This window comes from Heliangelus exortis, chromosome 24 (genome assembly GCF_036169615.1).
Source record: "Heliangelus exortis chromosome 24, bHelExo1.hap1, whole genome shotgun sequence".
NCBI classification, from domain to species: Eukaryota; Metazoa; Chordata; class Aves; order Apodiformes; family Trochilidae; genus Heliangelus; species Heliangelus exortis.
In genome coordinates, this window is record NC_092445.1 from 5,629,408 (window position 1) to 5,646,482 (window position 17,075).

At 60.4% G+C, this 17,075-nt stretch overlaps 1 protein-coding gene across 1 annotated transcript; it reads left to right on the forward strand.

Annotated features, from left to right (window-relative positions):
* The first annotated feature begins 14,848 nt into the window (after positions 1-14,848).
* MARCKSL1 (MARCKS like 1) lies at positions 14,849-16,984 on the forward strand. The gene is made up of 2 exons (XM_071767501.1): positions 14,849-15,009; positions 15,568-16,984. Exons 1-2 carry the CDS (start codon positions 14,932-14,934, stop codon positions 16,189-16,191), a joined length of 702 nt encoding a protein of 233 aa, XP_071623602.1. The 5' UTR covers positions 14,849-14,931; the 3' UTR covers positions 16,192-16,984.
* Positions 16,985-17,075: the final 91 nt, after the last annotated feature.

Genomic DNA, 17,075 nt, shown 5'->3' on the forward strand with positions numbered 1-17,075 from the left:
AGGGGATGGGCCCTGATTCTGTCTTCCTGGGGACCCCAAAGGAACCCTGCAGCACCCCTGACCCTTTTACTTCAGGGGAGGGCTGCAATAGTTCAATAAAATGTGGTTTTTAGTTGCAGCAGGTGATGGGTTGGGGTCTGCAGTGTCTCCTCCCTGTTGGGGCTGCCCTGGGCCAAGGGCCCGAGAGAGGAGGGGGGTGTCAGAGGGGGTGACGGCACCGGTTGTGACCGGGATCGGTCCCTGGCCGGGCAGTGTGGGCCCCTCCGCCGGACCCGGTCTTGGTTCCGCCCCGCTTCACCGCCAGGCGGCGCCAGGGGCTCGCGGCCGATCCGGGTCTTGGTCCCGATCCAGATCCAGATCGTGGTCTCTGTCCCGATCCCGGTCCCCATCTGTTCCCGCTCCTTCTCCCAGTCCTAACCCAGATCCCGATGCTGATCCCGATCCCCCCGCCCCGGGGGATTATTGTGAATAAAACCAAAGATCAAATACCCAACCAGGACCGACCCCTGAACGTTCCGGGATGGCAGCAGCATCCTCCCGGCACACGGGGTGGGGACAGGGTAACAGACCCGGCCATGCCAGCCAGGTGACCTCCAGCAGACCCCACAGAGCCCCCCCCTGCTACTCCCTGCATCCCACCCTGGAGCGAAGTGTCCCCCCGGCCCCTGGCAGGGACACGGTGAGGACGTGGTGGAACCACAGCCCAACAGGGAGCCTGCTGGCACTCGGCGTGGGGACACCGTGGGGTCAGAGGTCACCTGGAGCAAAGCCACCACTGCCACCACTCACCCGGTGGCGATCAGTCCTGTGGGCAAGGCAAGAAGAGGGAAAAACGGGGAGGGGGCTGTCAAGGGAGCCTCGCAGGGCTGGGGTGAGATGAGCCCTCAGGACTGTGCCCCCCATGCAGCCCCCAAACCCCAACCAGCACCTCGGCAGAGTGAGGGGACAGGGATGGAGCTGAACCCCCACCCTGGCACAGGGAAGGTGACAGCCGGGGGGGCTCCACAGCTCCCAGTGTGAGAAGGCTGCAAGAAGCCCCCTGAGGACACCCCAGCCGTTATGGGGGGCTGGAGAGACCCCCCCCCAGCTGGTCCCTGGGCTCTCCAGGGACAGAACCAGTCTACAGACAGGATTGCTAAGGGAGGGGGGGAATGTCGGGGCACCATGGGTGGGTGTGCCTGAGCCCCAGCCCCCTCCCCACTGCAGTAGGAGGAAACGGCCATGTCCAGCCTTTCCCGAGGATCAGGATTTCCTTCCTCCCATTCAGCAGGGACCCTGAGGTTAGCACGCAGCCATGGGGCAGGATGGAGGGGGGCTGGCCAGGAGGCTGGGGGGCAGAGACCCCCCCAACACACACACAGCCCTGGGTGCAGCTCCCAGCAGGACACCCCCCCCCTCCCTCCACCTGGCCTCCTCATGCCTGGCTGGGATCTGCTGCAGTCCCTTTTTGGGAGGCTAAGGATGGAGATTTGCAGCCATTTCCTTCTCTCCTTCCCCACGGATGCACTTTTTTGGGTTCTAGCCATGCTGGGGGGGTCTTGGAGGTCTCCTTGGGTCCAGCAATGTGACCCTCAGTGCTGGTTGCTCCTAGGCTCAGCTTCCCAGCCCTGATGGGTGTCTGCACCCACAGCCCTCTCCTCCCTGCAGGGACCTGACCCGGACACAAAGGTTACTGGATTCCCAGAAAAGGCTCTTCCTGCAGCTGGGAAGGGCTGTCATGGGGAGTGGGGACACTTCTCATTTCCCTTGAATCGCCTGACAATGAGCACACAGGGATTTTCCCAGGGGTCCTGGAGAGGACGGATACCTCAGGGGAGATCCCGGGTGGGGATTCCCCCAAAAGCAGCTGGGCAATCCTTGGAAGTGGCTTCATCGGGGACCCAGCTGCCTTGGTGACCCCAGGGGTCCCCAGCAACCCGGACGGTGCTGTCCCTCGAGGGTCCTGGCCTGAGTGTGCTCCATCTGCCACCCTACCCACGCCCATTAATCCCGGGATTAGCAGCTAGATGCCAGGCACAGGTTTGCTGCAGGTAACAAGGATCCCGCGGGAAGGAGGTTACGGAGATCAAAGTGCAGGCAATTACTGCTAATCCCACCCCCCCAGCCAGCAGCTGTCCTGCCTGCACCCTGCCAGACCCTGCCAGCACCACGCTGGGGTCCCCGAGTCGGGAGGGGACAGGGAGCCCATGTGTGCTGGGGACACATCCTGAGCTGCCCCCAAGCATGGGGTAAGAGCTGTGTTGGGGGGGCACGGAGCAAAGCACCAGGCAGAACCTTCTCCCTGGGGCTTGGAGTGTGCAGACCCAAAGTAGGGCACATGTGCAGGGCAGAAGCTGTGGCCTCAAACCGCCTGCCAGGAATCCCCTCACTGTTTCCCAGTGGATGCAGCTGATGGGAAGTGGCTGTTTTCCCCAAAGAGCCTGTCCCAACATTCCTGGGAGGCCACGTCTGCCACCTCCATCCCTGTTCCTGGGCCCTCCAGTCAGCTCCCAGCCCAGCTCAGCCCAGATGGACACCACAGACTCCAGCTGCTCAGCTCAGGGCTGCCAGCAGCCCTGGACCCCCAAACCTTCCCCACATGTGCACCCCACTGAGCTCTTTCCCTCAGCATGTTGGGGGGGGAAGTAGGGGGGGCAGAAAGAGTCAGCAAATTCCCCACCTGGGGCTGCAGACCCTCCTCAGGACCCTGATGCTTCAGTCATGGGGGATCTCGGGCTGCTGGGTGAGCCCACAGTGGTTATACCCTACCAGGAGCACAACAGACACCCCCAAAACACCAGCCTGTCCCTGAGGGGTCCAGCATCCAGCAGCTGCTGATGTGAGGATGGGGACAAGGGGACAGAGTGGGACCGGAGCACCCCAGGGGGCTGAAGATCCCCAGCCTGGGCACACAGTGAGTGGGTAATCCCAGCCAGGCTGTGCCTTTATCTGGAGTCTGGTAGCTTTAATTCTTCCTTAATAATCCTTTATGCCATTAATAAAGCCAAATCCCTAAAGTGGCTCATTAAGGATTCGTTTCCCCACTGCCCTCTCACGTGGCTGTGATTTGGTGTGAGAGCAACTGGGGGAAAACAATCCCAGAGGGGTGGTGGGAGCATCATCCCAGTGCCTGTCCCACCACCATCCCTGCTCCCTCGGGGGGCAGGGGGGCAGAGGTCCCGGAGCAGCACCTGCGGCCACGCTCTCCCCCAGACCCAGAGCTGTGGGGTGTCCACGGGGCCTGGGTACCCAAATCCACCCCTGCCCCTGCCTGACCTTGCCCAGGGCCGGTTACCTGACCAAAACCAGGGCAGGACACGGCCCAAGAGACCCCATCCTGAGCCAGCAAGACCTGCCTTAATTGGCAGCCCTCAATTAGCATAGGCACATCCTCATTAGCAATCACACACACATGCCCTCATTTTCTCAGCTCAACAAGCCCATGATGGGGACTCCAGAGCCAGGCTGAGTGGGGCCAGACTCCCAACCCCCCCTACCCTCTCCTCATCACTTGAGACCTCCAAGCTCATTGCATTTATGCAGTGGAACAGAGAGGCTGCAGGCAGCATCCACAGCCCCACCAGTGCTCGGCGCTGGGTAGGGGAGCAGATGGTGACTGACAGCACTGCCGGCACGGAGGGGGCAGATGGGCTGCAGGAGAGCAGAGCCGGCCCTTCGCCCCCCCCCCTGCCGCTTCTGCCGCCATTTAACCCACCCAGCTCCAGCAGCAGACATAAATATTTATCATCCTCTGCTCCACCACGGAACTGACAGCCGAAGGGACAGCAGCTCCCTCCCCTACAGCCCCTTCACACTGCGGTGGGGACCTCTGTGCTGAGCTCACCCAGGAGATGGGCACAGAGAAGGGTTCATCCTCCCCCCCGCAGCATCACTCTGAGCTACACAACGCCAGCAAGCCGGGCTGGAGGTGGCGAGCAGAGACCTTGAACGATTCAGGGACATCTCCCAATGGGGAGATGGGGGGGGGTCAGGCAGAGCCAGGCAGGTCACCCACCTCCCGGGGGGGGGTGGGTTCACACTCCGTGGTGGCCCCATTCTGGGCACACCAAGCACCCCTGAACCTTCCTGGAGGTCCAAGGGGCCATAAGTACCCCCAAAAGCCACGTGGGGGGAAACACAGCTCTTGGGTCTGATGCCGGCCAGGAATCCTGTGGGCAGCACATGGGGGTCCTGCAGCACGGGGGGGTGGGTTCTGCCCCAGCTGGGATGAGCGTCCCCTGCCGCGGCAGCATCTCCCCGGCTGCAGTGTGGGGCTGCGTGTCCCGACACGGGGCTGCTGCGGGGCACACCGCACCCTGCAGCCCCCCAGGCGGCAGAAGTGCTTGGGCTCACCCGGGAAGGGCCTTTTCCCGGCACCGAGGGAGTTTCGGTCCCACAGCGGGCACGGTCGGTGCTCCTCCTCGAAGTGCCCAGGCACGACCTCGGTGTCCCCATGGGACACACGTGGCACCAGGACAACCCCTCACCGGGGCCAGGCTTCCTCCCGCCCCTAGCCCCGGAGCTTTTCCGCCGTTCTTCCGCCCACCCCGGGGCCGCCGGTCGCCTTCCTGCCCGGGCCCCGCTTCCTGTCCCCTCCCCAGGCTCCCACCCACCTCACGCTCATCCTTCTTCCCACTTTCCCAGCTTTCCCCGCCATTCCAGCACCCTCCACCTTCCCCGTGGCTCCTTCGCCATCCACAGATATGGGGACCTGGCCCTGCCGTGCTTGTTTCCAGCAATTGCCCCGGACCCTGTGCCCTTCTTGGGGGCTTCGGTCCCCAACCTCCACCCAGGACGTGTCTCAGATGCTGCTGCAGGACTGACCCGGTTTGGGTGGGTGGTTCCCGGGGGTCTGTGTTTCAGCAGCCGCTTTCTTTCAGCTCAGTGATAAAAGCATCGACCAGAGCAAGTCCCCAACCCTCTGGCAGTCCCCCGATGACAATCACTTTTGGGGACCCCCCCCACTGACCTAGTTTTTAAGCAGCAGTGACCGCACGCAGGGCTACTTTGGGCCAGCAGGAATGAGCAAGTGCTTTCCAGGAGCATCCTTGCCCTTCCAGTGCAACCCCCTACCCTTGTTTTTGGGAGGGTCCCACCGGCAGCTCGGGAGGGGGGGGGGGGGGGGGGAAGGGTTGGCCCCAGCTCCGTGTCACTGCGCTGCCGAGGTCAGGCCGTTCCCACGCCCAGCCCAAGGGTCTCCCCCAAACCGGTCGGGCGTGCGGAGCAGTGACTCAGCCCCGAGCCCCGGGGCGGGAGGCAGCGTGCAGCAGCAAGCCCGGGGGGGGGCCGGGGGAGGCCACTGGGTGCGGCAGCAGGATGGGACCTGCACGGGGGCCCCTGCTTCCCCCGGCAGCTCTCAGCAAAGGTGGAAGGGAGAAATGTCCTTTTCCTTCCTCCTGCAGAGCGGGTGTCACGGCTCTGGGGGTGACATGTCCTTGCACCCCCTCTCTAATGCAGCCGCCCCTCCCCTGGGCACCCTGCAGGGTGAGGACTGGGAAGGGCTCCTTATCTCCCTTCCTGGCTGATGCAAGGTTTGATCCTCGCTGCTGCTCCCCAGGGCCACCCCGCTGCAGGGCAGGTGACGCTGGAGGTGCCACCTCCCCTTCCACATCCCACATTCCCTGGAGGGGCAGAGCAGGGAGGATGCCACCATCCCTCCATCCTCCTAACATCCTTTTCAACCCCTCCAAGCATCACTCCCAGCCCCATGAGTGCTCAGACAAGACCACCGAGGTTTTCCCCACGGTATCACTGGTCCCCAAGCCCCTGGCCAACTCGGGGCCACCAGTGACACTGGGGAGGTTCACTGGACAGCAGGCATTGGAATCAGGTTGTCCCCAGCCCTCTGCACCAGCCAGGAATAAGTGGATTAAGAATCAATCTCGTTATCCCTGCTAGCAGCCTGGGCAAGGGGATGGGGAGAGGAGCAGCCCCAGAGGGGGGGATCAGAGGTGGTCAGTGCCCAGCATGAAGCTGAGTGTGGCCACAGAGCTTCATCATAGAATCATAGAATCATAGAATCATAGAATAGGCTGGGTTGGAAGGGACCTCAGAGATCATCGAGTCCAACCCTTGAACAACTATCGCCACAGTCGCTAGACTATGGCACTGAGTGCCATACTGAGTCGCTTGTTAAATGTCTCCAGGGACGACGAGTCCACCACCTCCCCAGGCAGCCCGTTCCAATATCTGATCACCCTTTCTGTGAAAAAATTCTTTCTAATATCCAGTCTGAACTTCCCCCGGCACAATTTAAGACCATGCCCTCTTGTCTTACTGAGAGTTGCCTGGGAAAAGAGACCGACCCCCGCCTGGCTCCATCCTCCTTTCAGGTAGTTGTAGAGAGCAATGAGGTCTCCCCTGAGCCTCCTCTTCTTCAGGCTGAACAGCCCCAGCTCCCTCAGCCTCTCCTCATAGGATCTGTGTTCGAGTCCCTTCACCAGCTTGGTTGCCCTCCTTTGGACCTGTTCGAGGACCTCAATATCCTTCTTGAACTGAGGGGCACAGAACTGAACACAGTACTCAAGGTGTGGCCTTACCAGGGCTGAGGTACAGTGCCACGGCTCGGCAGCCTGCTGTTCCCAGAGATGCAGCATCCAGGCTCTAATTAGCTGGGATGGTTAATTAGTCAGTGTCAATTTATCTTATTTAGCCAGAGGAGTTGAGAGACTGACTCCTTTGCCACCTGGTGTATGTGAGGATGCACATGTGTGTGTATCTGTGTGTGTGTACACCTGGGTGACATGTGTGTGTCTGTGTGCACCCCTGCACCCACAAGCACATGCACCCATGATACTGCACACCTATGATCCTGTGCACCCACGTACACACGCACCCATGGATCTGGTTTATCCCATCCAGGCTAATGGGCACTGCAGCTTGGGCTGCTCTTGGCTTCTGGGTTTGGGCTCTTGTTCTTCAAACAGGATTGCACCAAAAAAACAAACAAAAAACCAAACCAAAACAAAAAAAACCAAAAAAAAACCAAAAAAAAAAAAAACCCAACCAAACCAAACCAAACAAAAAAACCAAAAAAAGACCCACAACCTTCATCCTGCAAATCCTCTGCAGCTCCCCTGGTGCCCACGAAGGGATGCTGGGTCTGGACACTGCCCCAGGGCTGCTTGGAGGCTGCTTGACTCAAGCCCAAATCTCGCCCCCCTCCCCCGAGTCTTTCCCGAGGTGCTGCAGCTATCAAATCAGCTCTGCAAACGAGACAAAATTAAATCAGCCGCATGCAAGAGAAATCCCTTAGCCCCTGCCAGGAGGATGGGGACAGTCTCCCCATGGGAACTGCCGTGGTGGTGAGAGTCTTGCCGGGGCCACGTGGCACCCACCGGGGCTGCAGCCGGGAGCTGCCAGCAGGCATGGGGAGGGGGTCCGTGCCCCTGCCGTGGGGCTGAGCCACTGTTCCCCCACCCCTGGCTCGCAGCCATCTGGTCGGGGTGTATTAAAGTCATGGAGAAGCCAGAGAGAAACGAGGTCAGGGCTGTGATGGCAGCCAGGGGACAGGGGATACCTGCATACCCTGCCTTCCCTGGCAGCATCACCCTGCCACCAGCTTTGTCTCCAGCCAGTCCAGCTGTGGCACAAGGGATGGCTATTTGGGTTGTCCTCGGTCCCCTGATGGGCTCCTGGAGCAAGGCCAAGCCTCACTGTGGCAGCTGGCTCCTGGGGACAACGAGATGACGTGCCAGGTGGACTTTGCACCTCCCTGGTGGCCCCGGCAGGACCCAGCAGCAGGGCTGTGCCATGGCCCATCCCATCCCGGCAAACCTGAGCCTGCCAGCCCCTCGCCAGGGCTGAGGACACCAAACAGCAATAGCACGGGGAGAGCAGAGCCCACCCCCTGCCTCTAGATAACCCAAAATTGGGGCAGTGAGTGGGCTCCTCTGCCACACTTGCCCATGGTGGGTGCCATGCCAGAAACGTGCCCCCGCCTGCGAGCGTGCGAGTCCCTCAAGGCAGCTGCCTGCATCTCATGCATTTTTAAGAAGAACAAGGTTAGTGGGTCACTCCAGCGCCGGAGGCTTTTCTCCAGCTGAGCTGCTTTGCTGCCAAACCCATCCGGGCTGGCGGCTGCCTGCACCGTGCCACTGACGGAATGGGGCAGGCAGCAGTGCAAGCAGTGGTGAAGCAGTGGTGCAAGCACTGGTGCAGGCAGCAGCTGAGCCCAGCACTGTGGCAGGAGGTGCCGCCCACACCAAGTCCGGACAGGGCTGGCACCCGGGATGTGGCAGGAGTGGGATGCAGCCAGTGAGCAGGGAGCAGGCAGGGATACACTATGGCTGGAGGGGACTGCATCCCCCCAGAGAAGGTGCAAGCTGCAGGGGTCCCAGCACCCCAAGGCACAGGGCGAGGCTGGCGGGGAGGAAAAGCTGCGGTGGTTAAAAGTTAACGCGGAGACAAAGCAGAGCCGGGTGGCGGGAGCAGCCAGGATTTATGGCAGCCCAGCCCCGATAAGGGGGTGCACGGCTCCCTCCCCACCCTGTCTGGCCTCTCCCCGCAGCGTTGCCTTCCCCGAGCACCCTCAGTGCCAGTCTCCATGCTTGCACACGCGTGTGCAAAGCAGCACACGCCCAGATCCCTGCAAACGGCATCGCTGTCGGGGTGAAGCCAAACCTGGGGTGAAGCCAGGCTGTGGGGTGCACTTGCAGCGATGGATGCACGGCCTCACGACCCCGCAGCCCCCCGCATCCCACCACCGCGCAGCCGTTGCCATGGTTACGGCCATGCAAGTCTGGGTGAAATGCATCTGGTGCTGCTGCAGCCCGCCGAGCCATGGGGGTGGGGAGGGCACCGCTGCTCCATGCTCTCAAGGACCACACTTGCCAGACCCCCCCCTGCACCCAACAGGACCCCACCTAACCCATAACCAGCTGCCAAACCCTCCCCGAACCTCTGTCGAGAGACAGAACCATCGCGGGAGGAGAGGGATGTGAGGCCCTCACCACAGAGGGACTGCAGACCCCCATTGGGGTGGGATGGGGCACACCAAAGCAAGGACCACCATGCTCCCCCCACCCTGAAAGCATGGCAGAAGGTTTATCAGCAAGCACAGGGAGGTGGGGGGGGTCTAAGCATGGGGGCTTCCCCTGGTAGGTGTGAAACCCCCATGTGCCCCCCACCCCCCGGACATTCCATCAGTTCCTGGGAGACAGAATGGTTGGGATGTCTGGGAGACAAAGAGTGTCCCAAAACCCTTAGGCGATTCATGGAGGAGCCTCCCCGGAGCCCATCACCGGCGCTCTGGGCCCTGCTGGCCCTCGGGCTCCCAGCCAGCCCTGCCCACGGCCGCGGTGGCCCTGGGGACACTTTCGGTTTTGCTCTGCGGCAGAGGGGAATTCTCCTCCTGGAACTGGAGCGATCCAGGCAGCAGGGGAGGAGGGGAGGAGGGGATTTCTGATGGAAAGTTGCAGACAATTACAGCGCTGCCGTGATTCACCCGCTGAGCTCTGCTGCCACCTCCCCCGCTCACAGCCCATCCCAGCAGGAACCGAGCCCCTGTCCCATCCCACCTGTGAAGGATTTTGGGGAAAGGGTTTCCTGGCACACCCAAAACCCTCAGAGGTTTAGGGGGGGCAGCCAGCACCCTCAGCTGCATGGCCCCAGCAAAGTAGCCGGGAGCAGCAAGGAAGAGGTTAATGATATTGATAAGTCCAGGTTCCTGATGAGCCTTTGAAATTAATAATCCATTAAGATGAGGGGGGGGCTATGGAGGTTTGCATCTCTCAGAACGCCCCCTTCCCAGCTCCCACATCCCCCCAGCACCCCCAGCTCTCCCCATCCCTCCATCCCGGCAAAGCAGAGCAAGTCCTGGCCCTGGTGTCCCTGCATCTGTCCTGCTGCCTGTCCGTCCATCCGTCCCTTCCCCCACGGTCTCCTTCGCACACACTGCCCTCTCTCTGCCCGGGACCGTCAGATGTTGCTGAAAGGGAACAATACCACGTATTGTCCTACCCTGCTCGCCGGCATCAAAACCCAGCAGCGCAACAAAAAGACACATTGACTTGCTGGGAGAAAGAGGCCCATACATCCCCAGCTCTGCTCCGGGGGAGGCACCACTGCCCCACAGCACCCCCGAAGCCCTTCTGCTTTCCTGTCCCCACTCCCCCTGCCTCAACACACGGTGGCCTGGCTGCCACTGGCCCCAGGACTCAGAAGAAAAGGGGTCACAGGGTGCTGGTGGTGGAGGTGAGGGTCTGCCCATGATGGGGATCAGCAAGGTGGCTGCACACGTGTGAGGTGCTCACTGCACCCACTCTGGTGGGGGTGTGCGTGGGTTGGGACCATGCTGACCTTGTCCACATGAGTTCCTACAACTCCTGCAACCCCGAGGAGACCCAGGACTCACCCATGACCATGCCCTCCATGTGGGGCAGGAGCATGGCACAGCACAGTTGAGGAAACAGCTGTCCCATGTCCCCAGCCCATGTCCCCATGGCAGCCTGAGAGTCACCACATGTCCCCAACCCTACCAGGAGCCACCACCAGCATGGGGCAATCCACAGCTCTGTAATCTCGTTTGCGACCAGGACAGGACACAGGTGGCCTGAGGGATGAAGGGATCTGAGACAACCCTGGGATTCCACTGGATCCCCATCCCCAAGGGAAGGGCAGCACCCTGGGTGCATCCCAGCTCTGTTGTGGCAGCACCAGACCCCGCTGCATCCCGGCTGTGTTGCCGTGGTGAGGATGGACGTGGTGAGCACCCAGCACAGGATGTGGTGAGCACCCAGCACAAGGTGATGCCCACACCACACGTGTCCCAGGCACACTCCCCTGCATGGTGTGCAGGCACCTCCTGTGGTACCTCCGCAGGCAGCCCCAGAGGAAATGGGATGGGAAAAGCTCCACTTGGACCAAGAGCCACTTTTGTTTCCCTTATAAACTTCCCTTCTAACAAGGAAGGAGGCTCTGAAACACGCTCCCCACTCAGCCCCTGCCTGGGGGACCCTGGCAGCACCCCTGGATGGGGAGGGAGGGAGCAGAGCAGGGTGTACGATAGCACCTACCCATCCTCCATCTGCTGGCAGATGGGTGCTGCAGCCCCTTCTCTCCGGACAGCCTTTGGCAGCCCTCCTGCTCCTCTAACACCACCAGTCTGGCAGCACTGGGCTTGCTCAGGGTCAGGGAGCCCTTTATCAGCACGGAAACGCAGCCTGCGGCGGGATGCAGAAGATAAGGAGCGTGGGATGAGCATCCCAAGAGGAGTCGGGAGAGCTCAGAGGGCTGGGAAAGGTGATGTGGGGGCTCCCGGGGAATGTTGATCCCCGTCCTGCAGAAACTCCCCCAAGGACGTGAGGCATCTGAGACCGCCTGCATCCCACCACTGCCCTCATCCCCATTCCAGGGTGAAACAGGGCTGGGGGCCCTGGGCATCACAGGGCAGCCCACCCCCCTAGTTGGGGAGGTTGAAGGGTTTTAGGTTAAAGGCTTGGCTTTGTTTGCAAATGCTCCAGCTCCTGGCCGAAAAGAAGGGCAGATGGTCCCTGAGATAAGAGACCCAGATTGCTCTTTCCTCCACTATGACTCACAGCTGCCAACCTCTGCCCTCAGCCACTCCAGAGCGAGGGGAAGGGGATAATGGAGGTAGAAAGGTCGCAGGGTGGGAGAGGGGGCTGGTCCTGTCCCCCGTATGGGACGGTGGGATGTGGGGAAGATGCTACCGGAGTGAAAAAAGAGCCCTGAAATAGCGAACGCAGTCACATAAGGCACCGGTTGCCATGGGATCTTCACAACCAAAAATGACAGGGCTCTGGCAAATACAAGAACGGTCCCTTTTATGTGTTTCTATGGGAAGTCGGAGCCTCTCTGCAGCCTCCAGGGCTGGAGCCTTTCCCAAGGCAGGAAGGATTCGGGGAGGGTGGGTGCAGCCGGTGCTCTGTGTGGGCAGCCAGGAGACTCCTGGCAAAGTCCCAGACAGAGCCTTGATTGGGTCCAGGACACTTTTTCCTGGTGCAAATGTCAGAGGGACAGTTGGCAGTGACTCAGCAGCCACAAGCAGGTCCAGTGGCAGCCAACTTCTGCTTGTCTGACAGGCTGGAAAGACCCCCTTGGCCACCATGCTGTCCTGCTCCTCCTCCTGTCTGCCCAACCCTGGTCAGAAATCCCCCGGCAGGTTTTCCTTCTGCAGCCAAGGATGGTACCACTCAGCACCTCAGGTGTCCCCCAGCCCCTGGTGAGCTGCTCAGCCAGAGCAGGGACCAAGCAGGTGGCCACGACTAGAAGCTGGGACACAGGTCCTGGAAAAGCCAAACAATGGGTGGCCACAGAAGAGGCAGACCCCAGCCCCTAACCACAGCTGCTGGTTTTAGCCAAGGGCTGTTCCTGTGCTGAAGCTGCCATGGTGGTAGAAGCCACCCGTCCCTGCATATGGCCCAGCCCCTCACTCTCCCTGCTGGAATTCTCTCCCCAGAGAGACCTAATTAGCTAATTCCTTTGCTATTTATACATCAATATGGAAATCACTCTGCTATACTCCCAGTGCCATTGGTTGCCCTAGCTGGGTCCCTACTAACTCGGTGCAAATCCTCAAGCAGATGAGGGTTGTGAATGGCTCCAGGTTCATGAATAAATAATTGCATTAATTCTTCGTTAAGGGCTGGAGGAACACATTGGGAGGCAGGGTCAGGGCATGGGGATGGGGACTTCACCCTCCTGCCCCACACCAACTCCCTGGCCCAGGGCCTGCACTCACTGCTCTGCCACGCAGCCTGTTAGCAATTAACACCTAATAACGTAGGTCTGGAAAGTGGAAAATAACATCCACAAAGATCTCATGTCTCCGAGGCCTTTTAGGCAGGAGCAGATCTGCCTGTCCATCTGCTGGAGGAGCAGCCAGACCCCTAATCTGCCCGTCTGCCTCTCCCCTGCAAATCCCCATCACTTCTCCAGCAGCCAAAGCCCCACGAACCACCAGAGAGCCCATGTGGAGCCAGAGCATCCCCTGCCTTGCTCCAGTTCCTGGCTGACACCTGGGGACAGAGGTCCCTGACCCATGGCCAAGGTAGTGGTGAAGGGATGGGACCCATGGCAAGCGGGGCTGGTGGTCAGACTGGTTTGCACTGGGAAGGCCGGTGTTTGGTTTATGCTTGTAATCCACCACCATGCTTCCTGTCTACTCTCCTGGTGTAACCACAGCTGCCCCTGTGCCACCTACACTGCCACTGTCGCCCCCCAGGCTGCACCCTCAGAGTCCCCTCCCAGCTCGTGGCAGCCCCGGTGGGGATGGTGCTGATGGTCACGGTGCTGCTCACCTTAGTGGCTCCCCCCATGGCTCTGGTGCAGGACAGGAGCATCTTAGAGCTGTGGCATGGCTGGGTGGTCTTGGACAGGCAGTGGGAAAACAGGTGCCTGCTCTGGTGTGCTCAGAAGATCCTCCAGCAGTGGGGCAGCATGGTGGGATGGGGTGAAACAGCACCAACAGGACTGTCCACATCCCCATGGAGAAGAGGCAGGACAATGGGAACCTCTGCAGAAAGACAGAAAACATGAAGGTAAGAAAAGTGTGGGGTTGGCACAGCTGCTTCCCTCTGCTGGGGCAGAGGGAAGGACTCGCCAGCCATGGCTCTGCCTGGTTTTGCTCTCCAGGAGGAACTTCTGTGCACAGTGGGCTGGAGCTGGAGATGGGGAACAACAGGCAGAGGACAGAGCATGTTTACTGAATGATTTAATGGACTCACTTGGACCGTTTGTCTTCCCAAAGCAAACAGCCTCACCATACTCTGAAAATCCACGTGCTTCATTTTAACCCAGGTATGTCCCACACAGCCCCTCCACAGTCCTGAAGGCCACTTGGGCAGCTCTCCATCCAGCAGGCAGCGGGGCCAGCAGCAGCCAGTCAGAGGCTTTTATCAACTGGCAACCAAAAGTCAATAAGGAAGATGCCGCCTGTTTTAATTAACAGAGAAATTTTGCTGTAATGAGGGTGAGATGATGTGTGCTGAGGGGAGGAGGAGGGAGGGCAGAGACAAAACATGACCTTGTTGGTGGAGCACACACAGCAGCACATTGTTTTCCCCACGGGGATGCTGGCCTTGACTTGCAAGCGGGCTCCGGGGCACAGCTGGGGGTTGGGGGGGGGACGTCCCTCCTGCCCCCCGTGGCTCAAGGAGGGTCTGGCAGGAGTGGGTGTGGGGTGCCTGGAAGGCACCAGAGCTCAGGAGCATGGCCCATAGTGGCCACCAGCATGGTGTGGGCTGGCCAGGGAGCACTGGGGGCTTGGACAGGCACAAAAGGGTTTGGGCTTTGGGAGCACCCAGTGAAATCAGCTGTGCTGGGGTGGCAAGAAATCCCCCCGGGACTGAGTCCTCGATGGCAGCTGCTGACTGGTGCAGCATTACCATCCCCTTTGGTTTAGTTCCATTTTCTGTTTTTTCTAAGGTCTCCTTTTCCCGGAAAAGGAGAGAGAAAGAAAAACCCAGAGGGGAAAAAGCTACCGGGCTGGTCCCAGGGCAGGGCCTGGAGCGGGGTGTGACCCACGGCACAAGCCTGGGGGGTGCCGGGGCAGGAGTGAGGAGTACCCTTGCGTCAGCTGTCCCGTGAGCTTGTCCTGGGGGGTGCTGGGACTGGGATGAGTGGCACCATGGAGTGACAGGGATGTCACCTCCAAAGGGTGACAGCGATGGGGACAGAGGAACCTCAGGGGTGTCGGGGCTGGGGGAAGCACCACCCCGCTCCCCTTCCCCACCGCCCACGCCCCTCCCGGGGCTGCCCCCGGCTCCAGGGCCGCAGAACAGAGGAGGTTGAAGGGCACGACCGGTATCCCCCGTCCCCCGCCGGGGCGGTGGCTCCATCCTCGTCCCCCGCCCCCGGGGCGGTCTCGGCTGCGTCCCGCCCCCGCCCCGCTCCTTATTACCGGGGCTGCGGGGGGCTCTGCCCACTCCCTCTCGGCGCCGCTCGCCCGCCGAGCGTAGCCGCCCCGGCGGGGAGGGCCCGACGTGCCGCACCATGGGCAGCCAGGGCTCCAAGACGGCCAAAGCGGAGGCCAACACCGCCGGCACCGAGCCCGACAAAGCCAACGGGCAGGTAGGTACCGGGGGGGGGCATCGGGGAGCCGCGCTGTGCGCCCCGCCGGGGCGGGCGGGCAAACAAAGGAGGCGGCGGCGGCTCGGTGGGGATGGGGTCAGTGGCGGTTTTGGGAGGGACCCTTTTGCCCGGTGGGCACCGAACGATGCGGACCCACCCGCACCGCGCCCCGAGCTCCCTCCCGGCACCGGGCGGGGGCCCCGTCAGCCGCCGAACCACGGCACCGGGAGTGGAACGCGGGTGCCGCCCAGTGGCAGCGCACCGATCCCCCATTGCACACCCTCCACCGCTGCACCCCATCACCCCGGCACCCCCATACCTCGGCTTGGTGCATCCTACCTTCCCCCCCAGTGCACCCCACTTCCCCCGGTGCACCCCCTCACCCAGGCTCGGTGTATCCCCTCTCACCCCTGGGTGCACCCTTTCACTCCGGTCCAATGCACCCCCTTTCCCCGGGTGGGCGTCCCCTGCCCCAGCAGGGTGTGGGGTTTTGGGGAGGAGTCGTCGAGTCCTGGGCTGTGTCTGACGCGGTGTTCTGCTCCCCCTCCCTTCCCGCAGGAGAACGGCCATTTGTGGTTCAACGGGGACATGACACCCAAGGTGAGGGGCGAAGTGCCCCCCCCGAACGGGAACGGTTCGGCTGAACCCCTCCAGGAGGAGAACAAGGACGAGGCGGGCGGGGAGGATGCCATCGAGCCCGCACCCCCCGCCGAAGGCGGGGATGATAAACCCGAAGGTGCGGTGGCCCCCAAGGACACCCCCAAGAAGAAGAAGAAGTTCTCATTCAAGAAATCCTTCAAGCTGAGCGGGATCTCGTTTAGGAAGAACAAGAAAGAAGCTGGGGACTCCTCTGGGTCCTCTCCCATGGAGGACCAAGGCAAGGGGGAGGCCAAGGGAGAGGAGACCCCCGCTTGCTCAGCCAGCGGGACGGAGCCCTCGGCTCCCCCCGAGGAGGGGACAGCAGAGGAGCAGAGCAGCCCCACCGAGAGCAGCCGGGCTGGGGAGGGGCAGCAGGGAGTTGAGCCCAAGGGGGAGGATGCTGAAGCAGGGGGAAGCAAGGAGGAAGAAAAACAACAACTGAGGGAAAACCACGGGGATACAGCCAAACCAGAGGAGCCCTCAAAACCTGTGGGGACGGAGCCTACAGCAGCTCCGGTGGTGGTGGAGCAGAAGGAAGAGTAGAGCCCACTTGGCATTGGCATTGTCCTCACCTGAGACTCTTGTGCCATCCTCTCCATCCTGGTCACACCACAGACTCACTGCCTTGCCCACACACTGACAACACTTTCTAAAGCCAACACACACACACACAGACACACAACCCCCTCCCTTGAGTTATTTCTTCCCCTCCCCCGCTAGGAAGCTGGTTTGGATTCCCACCACCACAACTTGGAGTAGTTTTTAACCCAAAGCTGAGGCGTGGAGGAAGACTATCCTGGACATAACTGGAATTTACAGTTTGCAAGAACCCAGCTGTCCCAGACTGCTCTGGTATCTCTGCTGGCTGACTGTCCCCTCTCCCCCCAGCCCAGCAAGCCAGTGACTGTTCAATGGATTCTTTTTTTTTTTTTTTTTCTTCTCAGTTTACATTCCTGGTTCTGACTTCCATTTAAAGTCTTTTGTGCTTTTTATAGAAATCAATGGTTTAAAAGCTTAATCTGGTTAGGGTTTTTTTTTTGGTTGGGTTGTTTTTTTTTAATCATGTCTTACTATTGGCTTAAAACCATAAAGCTTGTAAGTCCGCTGTGTTTAATTCTGCTTCTAAGGGATAACTTTTAGGGTGTGGGGTGGAGGGAGGGAGCCTGCAGCTGTAAAATGTGAAGCAACATTGTTTTCTCTGTAAATAATTTTTTAATGGCCAAAACACTTGATTTGCAATTTTCTAACTTCTAAGAAAAGAAAAAAAAAAAAAAAAAAAAGAGAGCTGTATGGGCTTTATTGTAACATTTGAAAGGAATAAATGGTGACCCCTTCATGGGTGAGCTTGAGTCCTTCTTGTCCTGGGTGCCCGACCAGGGGAGGCAGCAGTTGCTTGTTTAGTTGGACAGCTGCTGCAGTTCATCACC